Source organism: Pseudomyrmex gracilis, unplaced genomic scaffold (genome assembly GCF_002006095.1).
Source record: "Pseudomyrmex gracilis isolate BER0280 unplaced genomic scaffold, ASM200609v1 scaffold_152, whole genome shotgun sequence".
Classification (NCBI taxonomy): Eukaryota; Metazoa; Arthropoda; class Insecta; order Hymenoptera; family Formicidae; genus Pseudomyrmex; species Pseudomyrmex gracilis.
In genome coordinates this window covers 286637-302687 of record NW_018020736.1, presented here as the reverse complement: position 1 = coordinate 302687, position 16051 = coordinate 286637, and the positions used below count along the sequence as shown (strand labels likewise).

The 16051-nt window shown below is 36.4% G+C and overlaps 1 protein-coding gene and 1 long non-coding RNA gene across 2 annotated transcripts; one reads left to right on the top strand and one right to left on the bottom strand.

The window, feature by feature from the left end:
* Positions 1–10377: 10377 nt before the first annotated feature.
* LOC109857243 lies at positions 10378–11330 on the bottom strand. The gene is made up of 3 exons (XR_002250479.1): positions 11210–11330; positions 10628–10741; positions 10378–10465 (listed from the first exon to the last, which is right to left on the bottom strand). It is a non-coding gene; the product is annotated as an uncharacterized LOC109857243 (long non-coding RNA).
* Positions 11331–14681: 3351 nt separating this feature from the next.
* LOC109857245 (chymotrypsin inhibitor-like) lies at positions 14682–15958 on the top strand. Its single transcript, XM_020433396.1, has 3 exons — positions 14682–14761; positions 15639–15739; positions 15838–15958. Exons 1-3 carry the CDS (start codon positions 14713–14715, stop codon positions 15916–15918), a joined length of 231 nt encoding a protein of 76 aa, XP_020288985.1. The 5' UTR covers positions 14682–14712; the 3' UTR covers positions 15919–15958.
* Positions 15959–16051: the final 93 nt, after the last annotated feature.

Below are 16051 nucleotides of genomic sequence, written 5' to 3'. Positions count from 1 at the left end.
ATATTTTTGAACTGTTTAAAAAGATGGTTGCATATAATAAATTATGTTGCAAAAAAAAAACTAATAAGTAGTAAATAAAAAATAATAAAACATCAGTTACTTGAGATTTTTGTTCTTTGTGATATCGGGACAAATATGTCTTGCGCAACGCGGATTCGCAATTACGGCGTACAAAGAAAAGAACGATTCGACAGCAAATCCCAAACGGTCGATGGGGTATTTCGAGGTCAACTAATCGACCGAGAGTTAATAAAACGTAGGAGGAGAAACGCGGGACGACGCAGGTCTCCAAGGAGCATCCGGCCCGTTTCATGAAGCAGTTTTCCGCGACAAGGAAAAAGGAGAAATTATCCGTCATTCGTCGAAATGGGAGTTCTCCCTGAAGACTTCGGAGATCAATACCAGTACCCCGAAGTAAACAAAAGCCGATGCCTATCCAGCTACAAAGTGTCGGTCAATTTAATTTAGTGTCGAATCTCGAGACATGGATAAGAGAGAACTGAGAGGAAAAAGAAAATAATATATATATGTACATACATATATATGTGTATATATATATATATATATATATATATACATATATATATATGTATGTATAAGATACATATATCCGCGTATAGAGAACAAAGGTTTCTTTTTCACATATCCACTCACGGTATCGAAATTGTATTATATATCTATATACAATTTTCAATCGTTTTAGTGTATATATCCTTTTGAAATAAAAGCTATTTCGAAAATAGAACAAAAAAACTTGATTAGAAATATAGAAAAGAAAGATTCTGAATGAGAAAAAATTGCGAAATATCTGGATTTATATCTTCGCTCGTGTTCCAGTTATCGAAAAAATTAAAATACAAGGAAATTCCCCCGATTCTGATGTGTGCGTAAACTTAATTTTAATTTAATTTAATTAAAATTAATTTTTTTCACAGCATTTCGATGACATTGATCTGCTTTATTATTGCATTCTGATCACCGTGATAACTCGGAAACGCAGCAAATGCGCAACAACTAATAATTGATCCGCACAAAGTCAACTCATGAATGCTGGCGAACGGAAGGGAGACAAAAAAAAATTTATCGTCCCTTTGATAGCCCTCGGTGATTGGCTCTCGGACACCCTCTCCGTGATACGTGGCGGATCGATCGGCATCCGTGCACCGGCTTCAATCACGGTTTTTATTAAGCCACACCGGACGGTAAAGGGCACGAGGACGGCTCGAATAGCTGATGTTTCGCGTGTCAGACGGAAGCTTCTGATTTCAGAACTTGTATTTCTCCCATGGACTCTTGAAAAGAATCTTCGAGCACCTAATTGGGCATCAGCTACTCGTTAAGCGATATCTCGAAAATTACGTCGGTTTTGTTGTCAAACAAAGAAGAACAAAAAAATAAAGATCGGTAAAGAGCGACTGAAATGTTGTCGATATTCTGTGAAATCGATCGTCTTTTTACGTATTTTCGCGTCGAACACGAAAATATACAATTATAATATTTGAATACAAAAAGTTTTTAAAAAGAAATAATATATTTGAAATAATATTTGAATACAAAAGTTTTTAAAAAGAGATTTTTTTACGTAGAACTGTTAGAACATAAAAGTGTCGTGGAAGCACAATGTGACTTTAATTTTCAATATTTTTTTCACAGAACGCGATTGTGTGTGTTCTCTTCTGTTATCACAAGTTATTAAATACAATATTTTTAAAGAATAAAGTTTGTAAAGTTAAAATTTTTTTTATCGCGTTTGTTTGGGAAATGCGAGCTAATGGCTCCTTTGTTTCGTTTTCTGAATAAAGCGGCTTCTTCCATTTTTCATCGACGTCCGCGTGCGGCTGGGACCGTCGTCCCGTCTTTCTTTAGGTTAATCATTTTTAAAGGACCGACCACAGGTGACGGTGCGTCATTCTCGTCGTGACCGTGATATTAAAGTACGTCAGGCATTCGTAAGAGAAGCCGGGCTTCCCGTCTAGAATTAAATTTCTCAGCCGAGGGAAAGCCGGTTAGACGTACCGCCCCGGTTGCAGAGGGATAATGAAACGCCAGGAAAGCTGTCGCGCAATTTGTTTTGCATACGGATGACATTTTTCACTTCGTATAGAAGAGCGTCGTGACGTTCAGCTCTTGAGTGTCTCTCGAAGCGACCGGTAACGATGCTCTTAATTTTCAACACAGATGGCACGTCCGAAATAAAGTTCTTTACGAAGTGTACGCACGTACTAGATATTTGTTGTACGTATGTACAACACAATATAGAGAATAATCGAAAAACGTTTTGGAATACGTGTGTGTGTGTGTCACAGAATACGTGCGCGATATACATATCTCTCGCTCGATAACGCACAATATGTATAACGCACGTTTTTTTTTCTTTAAACATTATTCTTGAATGTTTAACGTTTACGAGAAAAAAAAAAAAATACGATAATTATATGGCGCGTCGATATTGAAATTTATGGGTTCTTGTTCGTGCGTGAACATTGCGAAAATTACTGATCAAAGTTTTACGCGGCGTCGATATTTATAGGCATTGATTAAACATTTTGCGAAGCGCGAGAAAATATACGAATAGAAGTGAATCTCTCGCGAATGGCCGACACAGCTAACTAGAGAAGAGACCTTTGAGCGCCGACTTTGGCTCAAGAGAGATCTGTAAACCAATTAGTGACGCCTCGTCAATACAGAGGTCTAAGTCGTTCTAACTGGATCGTTCAGTTAAACTGCTTACTTGATTACTACGTTAGTTAGTGTCACTGTAGCCGCTACCGTCGACGTAGCCGATATATACCGAAATTCCGATCACGTAGAGATCCGCCAATTTTTGGTGCTTGGGAGCACTTCGGCTGTCACTAATATAGGAAAGACCAATTTTATGAAGCAAAATTGATTCTCTCTTCTGTAGCGAATTTGTAGATATGTCGTTCGCAATTATTTTTCGATGTGGTTTAAGCAACTCACGTTACGAGTTTGAAGCTGACCGGAATAATAAAAACGCGACATCAGTTTTTATATAATCTATCTACTTCTCTCTAGAATTTCATATAAAACACAATGTGGTTTAGATAATCGAGATCTAACATCGCACAATCGAGATAAGACGAGAGAGATAGGGAATAAAAAATATTCTCTTAAAAAACGAAAAGCGCGATGAAACAGATTTACACTCTCGCACACTCTTGATTGTAAAACTCGTTTTACTAGATCGTATGCGCAGAATACATACATATAGAAAACGTGGCATAGGTAAGAATATAGAGAAGATTTATAAACTCCGGAATTGTAAACTTCAGAGTATATTGCGAACGTATTCAGACACAAGGGTCACTCGATATACGCGCGTATAGCTCCGAGCGTACGTGCGCTCATGCTTCCCTTGGGAGATTACAACAAAAACGCGGGGAGAGATGGTACACAGAAGGGAGAGACTACCAAATTCGAACTACGTGTACTTGTGCCAGATACTTTTTTTTCACCCTATGCACGAATGCCCATGGGGCGTTATCATTGCCTTATTAAATTCCGAAATTACTTTTTTTTTTTTTTTTTTTTTCAAACAGCGGGCACGTGTGCGTATTAGAATATTTACTGGCTTTTATTTATTTATTTATTTTTTTTTAATACTTGTTTGTCGAAGTTTTCTTGGAAATTTCTCAATACAAAAATCTGATTCGTTGAAACAAATGATATTTTTTTTCAACGCGCACCTTTCTCCCATCCTAGCCTCTAGATTGCATATATCTAATAATAACGCGATCAAAGGATAATAACGTATACGCGGGAGCCAGCCTGCTATAATCGCGCGCGCTACTACATTCATCTATACACGAGGATACTTTTCCCCCTTCTTGTTGAAATACACTCGGGACGCGGCGAAGTTATTTGATAGGTCCGAGCCTTGCCAAACAGCGGTCGGTTCGATTGTATACTTTGTCTTTCTCTTCATTCTCTTCTTCATTCTCTTTCCCTATCGCATTAGAAGAACCTTAGTGTTGTCCTAATTAAGGACAGCAACTTAATTATGCTAGCGATGTTATTTGACCAATCAAGGGTGCACTACGCATTGTTGTTGCGCCGAGGTCGTTTTTCCGACAATAGAAAAACGTTGCCAGAACGTTGAGATATTTCATATTCTCGCACATGCGATCAAAGCAACTTTTTCACGTGTGTTTATCTTGTTTTTTATTTTTTTAATTTTTTTTACTAATCAACAGTTTTAATTGCGCGTTCGTATGATCGCTATTTTTATTTCTGCATTGTCCTAAACGTTTCTCATCTTCAGCTATGTCCACGGTAGCAATTTAAATACTCAACGTGTTTGCCGATATTCTTTGTTTTTTTTTTTTTTTTTATTCTCACGTCAAAAATTCCATTAATGCCGGATCGAAAATTTTGGATCGTCTGCTCTTTCTAGGCAAATATCGCTTAAGACTTTAAAAGACAATTTGACATGCAGAGGCAGCTTCTGCTACTTTTCTCTCCGTAAACTCTTGAGCCTTGAATAATGACGTGAATACCTACCTACTTCTTTTGCAGAGATTTAAAAGCATTTGGCAAGATCCCGCCTTTGAATGATGTCTCGTCTTTTATGAGGACTACTTGGAAAAGAAAAATTATCGGTTTTGCAAGTTTTTAAAAAATATTATATAAAGAGAGAGTCAATATACACACAACAGAAAAAAGTGTGATGTAACCACCTTTCAATACATTCAAATATTTTACGGTAGTAGTCCGTATCGAATCTCTCCGTTGTCGGCGACGCATATTCACGGCGCAGAAAGTTCGACATAATTCGACCCGTGTCGTATTTAAAATTAGGTAGATATATTATATATACCGCACACACAGTTCAAACAAAGTAGCAAAAAAGTAGATATGGACTAAAGACTAAAACAGTCGAAGAACTTATAATACGTGTTGCAAAAAAGTAGATATGGACTAAAGACTAAAACAGTCGAAGAACTTATAATACGTGTTCTAAAAATAAAAAAAGAGCAGGATGAATCACACGTTATCGGTACGTTAAATACTTCTTAAGAACGTTGTTTCAACGTGCCGATAATTATCTTGACGATAATTGCGTTGTCGCAAATATATTCTCATACTCTTACACGATCGCTCGATAGCACAACCGCGCGGTAAAAATATCGCGCGCCAATATTTGCGTTTCAACCGGGTCTTGATCCACAACCCGAGGGATCCTTGGAGACGTTTATCGTTAATGCCGATTAAGCCGATGCGTGATTCATTTCGTGCCAGATTCTAATAACGCGCGAAGAAAGAGACAGACGTGTTATCGGTTTTGCGGAACTCCAACCCATTTTTCGGTATTGGATTTTATTTTCATGACCGCATCTTTGACATTCGTGACATGGACGATTACGTATCCTGAACGTATAACGTATTTAGAGCTAGATAGATAATTATCTTAATTAGAACAGATTGTTTTGCGTTGCGCAATATATTTAATAAATTCTTAGAGAGCGTACAGTGAAATTAAATGCAATATCGATGTTTAAGTAACCGTCAAAGCTTTTCTCTCACTTTCTCTCACATCGACATACAAAAAGGTACGTTTTTATTGCATGTGTATATCCGCTGGAGAGTGAGACTTCAACAGCGCAGTGCAACATTCTGCATCCGAGGGTAGAGATATTTTCAATTGCGCGATTTTTAATCCCTCCCTCCCCCCTCCCCGGTGTTTTGCGACCGGATCGGTTCGAAATAGACGGATTTATGCGGAGCGACTATGTATGTACGTACATATACGAGCCCAGCGAACCGTATACGAACGCTGTTAAATTCCGTCGATCGGCTATTCAACGGTGGATCGAGTGCTGTTAACCCTACGGGTTCGCTCACAATTCTCGGGTGTTATCGCATCTCACCGGGAAAACGAGGACGCGCCATCCCGGGATTATTCGGCAGCTTGAACCGACATCGAGACAATATAATGTCAGAATTACATCAGGTATCTCCTACGGAAGAAGAGCGTCGGAGCTTCTTCTCGTCGTTTATTATCCAGGCGCGGGTTTCGATCGCTTTTATTTCCGTTTCCACTATCGAGTAACATCTTTACTTTCCCATTCACTTTTCGATTGCAATTCGCGCTATTTATTTTATTTTCTTTATCATCCAAATGCTCTGCCTACACACATATCTGCGCTAGCCGAGTTATGTGCGGCCGTGCTTTTGTTGCTTGGTTAGAACAATGTGACATTCAAAATGTGTTCACCCTTTTCCCAGATAAAGTCCCGAAGATGTACGAGGCCGGGGTGAATTATTCGTCGCGCGTGTGGCACTATGCGTCGCGTGTCTCATGGCGATAATGTAGGCGCAATGTAAATGCCATGTACCGCCATTTCCAAGAACGTGATCACGTCAGGAAAGAAGCAAGATTTATTATTTAAACAGCATCTCAGGAAGACACCGCTGTCCGAAAAAAATGCATAAAATATCAGCTTACGCGACAATCGCAAAACAATCGTACGTTCTTACGTAATCGCATAAACACCAGATTCGTGTTAATTAGCATTTATGTCAAAATAATGGTCATCGCCGTGCAAGTAGAAAAAAAAAAAAAAATGAATGTCGCATTTATCACACACACGTTTAATTTCTTTCCGCATATTAAAGCGAAAAAATGATCTTTTTTTTGTATAAAATGAATAAAATGAACCTCTGCCTCTGCAAACGAGGGGAAAAAAAAAAACAAACAAAAACCTGTTCCACTCTGCGGGTTTCGTAATGAACGTTCGTCTATTCAAGACACACTCGTGGAACCCAATCATTTTTCCAATCGATTTGCGGAGAATGAACACTCATTTCAGAAGAAAGCCGACGGCAAAACAGAGAATCTCTGGAATAACGAAAGAACGCGATAACGAGCCACTTGTGGGAATGAAAATCTCTCCCCTTCTGCTTCTCAGTCTCCGTCTGACTGGGCTAATCTTGCGGAACTTCTAATGCCGCATAAACGATATAAACAGTCACCGTGAGAGATCTAATGCGGAACTTGACGTCGGAAAATTGTGCACGCAAAACACAACAAATAACAATAACGTTTATACTTCGTGATTCATCGTTTAAATTGTTCAGGTTTTTTTTTGCTAAAATAAAAAAAACCGGATGCGAATCTGCGATTAAACTGCGGTTCTCATCTTCTCGCTGTGATTTATGTAATCGCCGCTAATCAGTTACGTGTGCGCGACATTAAAAAAAAGGAAACAACGAATATATATATATACATACACGACAATTGCTCTGTGATATAATCTCTTGATCGGAGAGAGATTTTTCCTCTTCGCGTCGAGAAACACAGAAATTGCCAGAGTAGGGTAATGCCTGTGGATAATTACAGTAGGTAGTCGTCGGCGGCCTGTATAAACAATCAAACGCGTTTCCACAGATATTGTCCGGTAATTGAATATTCATAGACCAGACACTATTTACATTTTGTCGGATTATCATCATCGTTGGCCAAACCTGCGGAAAATGTACTTACGTCCTTGAATTTCTGAAAGAGACCTTAATGGAAACAAACAATTTTGCTGCTCGAGGAGATTTTCGAGAAGCGCGAGTTTGCTCTCCGAGAGAATGTGCTGCGCCCATCTATATTTGTGTGTGTACTTTCTTTTTTTTTTTTTATACTAATATTATAAGAATACTAATATTACAAGAATACACAACGATGTTTATATAAAGAAAATTTCTCACATCTTGTAATAAAAAAAGATTTATTCATACGAAGTCGTTTTTTTTTTTTTTAATCATCTTCACGGCATTTGTTAATTTCGCACTGAAAACAAGTGATGTAATCAAACAGAAATAACTTAGCTTAGTAATAATACACGTGCTAATAACGTAACATGTAGTTTGAGCACCATTCCGAATTCAACCCTCGTTTTGCTTGCAATGAGACCTCCGGCGCAGGGCAGCAGCGGGAGTTTCGCATCGACGTTGCTTTGAAGGGTTGATTCGGCGGCCATGTTTGGTTACAGAAAATTTCACAATCCTCCCCCGTGGTCGGCCCTTGATAGCAGCTTGCACGACACGTAAACTAACAAAGGGCTATAAGCTCGTGATGTTGCTGTTGGAGGTTGCGCGTCTTTAGAAACTCTGCAAATTCTAATCCTCTCGCTAACCTAACTATTACCCACAGTTATTTTCTTACGTATCTAAAATAAAATGTGCAATTTCAAACTATTTCTGCAAACTCTGAATGTTTTCATTTGATATTTCCGCGATTAAGCATACAAAACGAAAACGTGGATAAATGTTTGCATTCTGCTAGCAGCTTTTGTGCGCGAGTTGTGAATTTCGAAGAGATTCTCGTGAATGGGGGTGGATGGTCGATCGCGGGAGGGGTGGCCATGACGACCATGTCGGTTCCCAATTAAACAAATGCCGGTAGGAACTCGAGCAACCCCTCCAGGCACCGGCGTCCATCTCTTCTTGCTCTCTTGGTAGATATACGTGAATGAATTTGCTTCTCTCTCTCTCTCTCTCTCTCTCTCTCTCTCTCTCTCTCTACTACTATTTTGCCCTTGCGGAGACCAAGAGGGTTTCGAGCGTCGCACGTGTCGTGCGGCATGCGAAATTCGAGCTGAATTCACCACGTGCGCACGCTTCACAGTCGAGAGCTACATTTGCTTACAAAAGTTACATTGGATTACATTTGCTTCACGAAAAAAGCCGAAAAAAAAGAGCATGTGCGAGAGAAACTGCACATCGTACTTCCGATTTTCTTTTGAATATCTGTAATATAATATAACAATATAAAATAAAAATATCTACTAGCATAAGAATTGACAAAACACAAGAAAAATTTTAAAATATCTTCTAGAATATAAAACTATATATCATTAAATATAATTCCAAAGATCCAAAAAGTGCAAAATTGATTGGATTAAGAAATAAAAATAGTATGTATTAAAAATCATTTCAAACTTGTTGATTGTTCTTATCAGACGCAGATTTTTGTGAGTAAATGTACTTTCTGCATTTCTCTCTTTCTGCCACATGCTTCGCTCGCTGATTGCCTGTGGCGTTATAATCGACGAAGCGCATACGAATCGTGTGCGTGCGGGCGACGGTTTTGTAATAGCGCGCTGTCTAACGCATTCGATCGGGTGGTGGTACAGCTAAATGTGACATTGAACTTGTTCAAAACCGCGTCAGGAATTTAGAAGCTCTACATATCTCACAATATATTCGATTGACAGTCTAGAGTCCGGTGTCGGACGCATTATACTTGCGTATTTGTGATTCGTGCGAAATTCGTAAATAATGCGAAAGAAACAATTCACGTCGATTCACGCACATGTCGTATTTTCTTTTTTTTTTTTATAATAATTTTCACGAATTTCATACGAATTACGAGAATCGCGAATACACGACCATCTAAAGGTTTTGAGCGAAAGGCTCGCAGAGAGAGAGAGAAGAACGTACATTTCCAACACTCTGTCCTTTAGTGACTTCTTCCGTAGATTACATCACGAGGCCAAATATTGGAGCGCCTCTTCGAGGCACCGGCCGAATTGTTTAACTTACGCGATTGTGCGTTTCGAGCCGGGTTATACTTCGTTCAGAGCACTAGGCAACGACTATGGAAGCTCTGCTAATCCGAAAAGCGGCTTAGAGCAAACGCGAGACCGAACCCGACGAAACGCGGGATTTCCTCGACTTTCGTCGTGTGTACTTTGCGTTCGAGCATTATTATCTTGTCAGAAAACAATATTCCGGAAGAATGACTTCAAGGCCGATTTATTTTAACGCATATGTTTCGTGTCCGTGCGATATGCGCGTCCGATCGGAGCAACAAAAAAAACTTGGTTGTTAATATTTTCCAATATATCATACATTAATCGGGCGATAAAATTAGAGAGATACGGCACTGTACATAAAACTGACTGTGCATAAAACAGCCTTTACTCGAATCCGCGAACACAAAGATTGCTTATGTAAAAAAAAAATGTCCAATACCGGAAAAACACTTAGATATGTACGTGTATTCGTATAATAACAAGCTTAAGCTTGAGAGAACACACCGAAGAAAAATATGCATAATTAAATGTTAAAATCTGCGTTCAAAAATATTTGCAAATGTTTCCAAGTAAAAATGTGTTGTAACACACGCCGCCTGTTATCTATTGGCACAAGTGATTGACACTAGAACTCGTCATGTACTAACGAAGATATATTGTTACTTTTTTTCCTACGTATAATAGGAAAAAATACACAAAGACGTATGAAGTTTTAAATATAAAAAAATATTTCGGTTGTATATATTATTTATTTTATATCTTGACGTGTACGTGAAAATACTTTACATTCATCGTTGTCATGAAACATTACGCATAAATTACTCCCTATTATTCGGACATTCACTTACAGGAATGCATGCGCTGTCATCACTGGTAATTCGCGCGTATCCATTTTTGCAATAACAAGCATCGTTACATCTCTAAAAAAAAATGAATAAATATGTTAGTGAAACTCAAAATATATTTACAATACAATAGAACGTATATATATATTATATTTTCAGAATCTCATAAATTAATTTTTGTGATATCTAATAAGTGTTAATTAAATATCTATATATTTATATATATATATACAAAACTAGCTATAGGACAATATTGTCCCAAGGTGATGCAAGTTGTCTGACAAGCCGATCCACATTGATATTCTTCATTCTCGCGACTACAATTTAATGGCACTCGGTATGCAAATGTGCCTGGAAATGTTTAAATTTTGTGTCAAACATATATTTGTCATATACAACACTTACCAAGTTTGACAAGAAGTCTTATATATTATGCAAACAAAATGTTGAAACAAGTTACATATTGCATCAATTTACATGATTTTCGACAAAGTTTATATCGTTATTATAAAACCACTTAAAAAAAAAATAAAATAAAAGAAGAAAAGCAGAATTAAAAATACAGTTTAGTTAAGTTAGTTAGTTTATCAAAAACGATATAAAGATGTTCTTGTAAAAAATGTTCTTATGAAAATATTCTAATAATTTCATCATTTGTGCGCATCGCTCGTAAGATTACGGCCAGTGGTCGAAAGGTCAGTGAGACAAAGTTATCGTCTATTTCTTGTTCGATTTTGTGATAGAAGATATATTATAATATAAAATTATAGTTTGTTCTATCGCGCACTTTCTTCACAAAATAATAAAATCAATATTTACACGCAGAAAATATCGCCAATGCAACGAATAACACGATCACTATACGAGACATTCCTACAGGTCTTGCAACAAAAATGTTTTTCATCACAATATTCGTATTTCTGACTCACAACTGACACGACTTCGTGCTGTCGGATATCTTATATAGCGCTGTGTGAGAGAAAGCATTGTGTATATCTGGTTATCCTCGTGAATACAAATAAACGATAAAAAATGCGTTGTAACATACGCCGTCTGTTATTTAGTGACATGTTAGCGATACTGTATAACATCGAACAATTAAATTAATGATTCTACAGTGAGTTCTAAGTGATCACTAAAATTTGTCATCTAATAGCGGAGATGTTGAAGAAGTAAATCATGGTATCTAGCCATCTACTTTTTTTATGTGCAATAAAACACTACATAAAAACATGAATGTTTGAAATAAACAAAATATTTCAAAATATTATATATAATATTGTTACATTTTGACGTAAGAACAAGTAATTTTGCATCCGCTTGGATGAGCAAAAATAAAATAAAAAACATTATAACGTCAAAACATTATTTTTCTATTAATGCCAATTAACAGATAATCTTTAAATTATATTTGCGCAATCGGGGAAGTCCCGAGTGAGATTATAGCTTGATCCATCGTGATTCCCCCATCTTGCTTAAATATATTCTTGGAAGATAGAGAACTATCGTATATCTCGCTCGATTACATCGTCACATCGCATGTTTTGCTGCATTTCTATATTTAGAATAAACACGGCACGTTTTGTAGTCTCGACTGGCAAGTAGTTTGCTTACACAATATTGTTTTATCTTTATCTCTCTGACATAACATTAGCTGTAATTACAGCAATAAGGTAACTGAGAAATTTAATTAAAATTATCGATACATGAGTGAACAATTTTCATTATCTCGCTTGGTGAAAAACTAGAGAAATCGAGGGTACTAAGAAAATATACTGATAATAAAATATAATTTTTATAAATTTAATCTTGTAACTTATAGAATATTGTGTAGACGATTAGACACAATGCATTGACACGATTTTTGCTTACATATAAAATAAACTATTTTTCATGTCTGCGTAGTATAATATCGAAAACAATGAGTATTTATTTATATTCAATAAAAAGACTCTCGAAAAACAGAATCAGAAATACATAAAAATTATTATATTTAATATAATTTGTGCATATATCGCCCGCTAGATTGCGGTCAGTAAAGTCGTAAGGTCAGTGGGACAGAGTCACGGCAGTTATCGTTTAACTTGCTGCTCGATACAAAGGCTGCACGTTGAAAGCTGTGTGACAAGAGCGAGTTAAAGCGTAAAAGCGAGAGAAATACGAAGGCTGACCGGAGAGCGAAGGAAAGTCGATGGCGAAACGAGCAGGGAATCTCGAGAAGAGCCCCCCCAATCGAGTTTTCCCGCTGTCAGAGTCGGATGGCGGTGCGTCGTGAAATGCTGAATAGGACTGTCGAGACAATGAGAATGGAGAGGAGAAACGCGTAGGAACAATTACACGCCGAGTTTTCCAAGTAATTAAGTCGTCGACCCGCCATTGTAGGGAAACAGCTCGCTCGCGCGATTCGCGCATCTTTGAATTCTCGCCGCGAATCGATATCGAAAAGATGATAGCTGATATGATCGCTTTCACATTTTCATGTCACTTTGTGACTAAAATGCGTTTAACTTTTTTCCCGCAATTTGCGCCGTACAAAGTTACGTGAACAAACACAGAACGCGCGTTTATTCATGTTGCAAATAATTATGATTCGTAAATATACATGGTTAGAGATTCGGTATCTTTTGATCAAATACGTTATCAGAATGAATTACTCCAGGTGCTTCGATTTGTGAAAAAGTTCCAACTAAAAGCAAGTACGCGCAAACAATAATTCAATTCTCTATCGTAATAAATTCAATTCGAATCGCCGGATATTCGATTCTCGGCGCTCTTTACGCGAAATAAAAAAAAAAAACTATGTACCAGGAGAACGAGGGGGAGCAGAAGGGTCAGCCCTGATTCACTTGAGCCATCTCGCCAATGGCAAAATGGCATTTAGGGTAAAAGCGTATTCGGGAAGCGGTCAGATTGACCGTCGTGCCCACGCTGACAAAAAGGACACAACGTACATATTTTGCAAGTTCGGAATTTCTCAGTTGATTGAATAAGACGTTCTTCTTTCTTGCCTTTTTTTTTCTGACGCAAAATCCACTAATTGCCGAATGCCGGGAAGCTGCCTTAGAAATTTAATATATGCGTAAATTATCGAAGAATTGAATACACTCTCTTTCTTTCTCTAGTTCTTTTAACAAACTCGATTAATAAATAAGAAAAAATCTAATGGCACAAGCCAGTTTTTTAAAAAAAAACTCAGTGCCGTTCAAGATTTTTTTTTTTTTTATTACGGAATTTAATACTTTATTTTGTTTAATATTTTATTTTGTTCAAATAATATTGTATGAATGTGACTTAAACATGTTATATAAATAAACAACAAGTTTCTACAAACATGATTTGAACGTAGGAATATTTGCGCGTAGTAAAAAATATAAAACTGCACAAAACACTGACAAGAAAATATTACTTACATATTAGTGTCACTCGAAGACACCGGTCTCGTTTTACTCTTCTCTTACTCATCATCGCCGTGGTGATATCTTGAACTAGTAATTTTACGAATATTACATAAGTCAAGTGTTTTCTACAAGATAATGAACAAATACGGCACACAAGAGTACAACGATAAGAAAGACAATAATCACTAGAATTTATTTTAAGCCTGCGACAGTTAAATGCTGTAAGTCGACGTTTAACAAAGTCATATATTTTATTTGTTTTGTGTGTAATTTAATCATAATTGCAAATTGAACGTATAAAACTTTCATCGTAATTGCAAAACCACCGAGGCTCCCTGTTTATCGGGTAAAACCCTTGTGAATCAGCTTGGCCGTCTACTTGCTTATCTTCAAGTCGCAGAAAATTTATGCGAAAAAAGTAATTTCAGTTTTGTTATTTTTTAGCTTCACTTTCCTCGCTACTTCGTCTTACTCCATCCCTTCTTCTGCCTATATTACTTTTGTAAAAAATGATTTTTGGACAAATATTATTCATAGAATTAAAACCTGTACGGAATTTTCCGATTGATCCTAAAAAATCGTATAAAATAATGTACACATGTTTATGTTATCGAAACGATAAATGATAATTTATTATACATATAAATATATTTAAGATATTCGTATAAAAACGCGCTTTATAAACATCACGCGATATTTAATATATCGTCTTTTATACATATACATATGAATGAAATACATAAGCGCCGGAAGTGGCCTTTTAGTGCGACGTAAAACAATACACTAAGCAATTTTTCAAGCGCAGTTTAATCAAAGTTCACGGAGAAAGTACTATATAAGAGATGATTTATAATATATATGTGCAACATTCGCGCAGACCGTGTCAGTCGTCAAATATCGAAGTTACTTGTCAGATTGTTAAAAATGTCTCGTGCTGTTTTCACAGTGCTCCTAGTGATTGGCGTGCTTTTTAGTAAGTTTTACGTTACATATGATTTTTTATTATATATTCATTTATCTCACTTAATTTAACTTTCGCATAAATAATTATAATATGTACCGAGTCTCATATTTTTTTAATTTTTTCCCTTCGGCGAAGTCTAACCCGAGAAAAAATGGATTAGATCTAATTTAAATCTAACGAGATAAAAAGAAATGGAAAAATAGATCTAATTAGATCTAAATTAAATCTAAATAGACATAAAGTAGATTTAAATAAATCTAAAGTAAATCTAAATAAATATAAGTAAATCTATGTGAATTTACACTTTTATTTATTATTAGATCTACTTTTGATCTACTCAGATGTATTATATTAGATCATCTCAGATCTGTTCAGATCTGCTTAAATCTAAATCTGAGTAGTTTTAATATAATAGATCTGAGTAGATCTAAGGTAGATTTAATAATACTCTACGTAAAAGTGTAAATTTAATAGATCTACTTATATTTATTTAGATCTCCTTTATATCTATTCAGATTTAATGTAGACCTAATTAGATCTATTTTTCCATTTTTTTTATCTCGTTAAATTTAAGTTAGATCTAATCTATTTTTTCCCGGGAATGCAGGGCGTACGTGACAGACGAAAAGTTCTGTAAAAAGTATAAAAGTTGTCGAGACACTGAATAACATTAAATTAATTGAAAAATTATTTGAATATTGATAATAAATATTGAACATCTGTAAACTCTAACATCATTTGAGCGATATTGGTTGAGTGCCAACAGTATCTTCCGAACAAACTTTCAAAGCGCATATAGGCGTTTATAGCAATAAAAGGACTAAATTTTATTTTCCCCAATGTGTTTTGGATTTTTATGCCATATATAACTTATATTTGTACACAGGCATAACTGGTGCACAACAATGTCCGGAAAATATGCAGTATACCACTTGTGGATCAGCATGTCCACGATCGTGCATCCCAAATTCTGGCCGATGCTCAAAGGTATTTATTCTTTTAAGTTTGTTAAAACGCTAATTCCCAGATAAACAATCCTAAGCAGAAAAACGAGCGCATTACTTCATGATACAACTTTGTTTCAGGATTGCGTCGTTGGATGTCAATGTAATCCAGGTTTTCTGCTCAATTCTCAAGGAAACTGCGTATTACCTGAAAATTGTTAAAAATCGAACCACAGTTTTATGCACCTCTAAAAATGTAAAAATATTTACATTTCTCGATCTTTTCTTGTAGAAAGAGCGAGAGAGGAAGAGATATACAAGAAATAAAAGTAATGAGTTAAAACATTAATAAAAG

Bases quoted from the DNA above. Each gene is read 5' to 3' on its own strand.
- LOC109857245 (XM_020433396.1), top strand. From the start codon at position 14,713: ATGTCTCGTGCTGTTTTCACAGTGCTCCTAGTGATTGGCGTGCTTTTT. The intron at 14,762-15,638 runs GTAAGTTTTACG...ATTTGTACACAG, and splicing joins AGTGATTGGCGTGCTTTTTA to GCATAACTGGTGCACAACAA. The intron at 15,740-15,837 runs GTATTTATTCTT...ACTTTGTTTCAG, and splicing joins ATTCTGGCCGATGCTCAAAG to GATTGCGTCGTTGGATGTCA.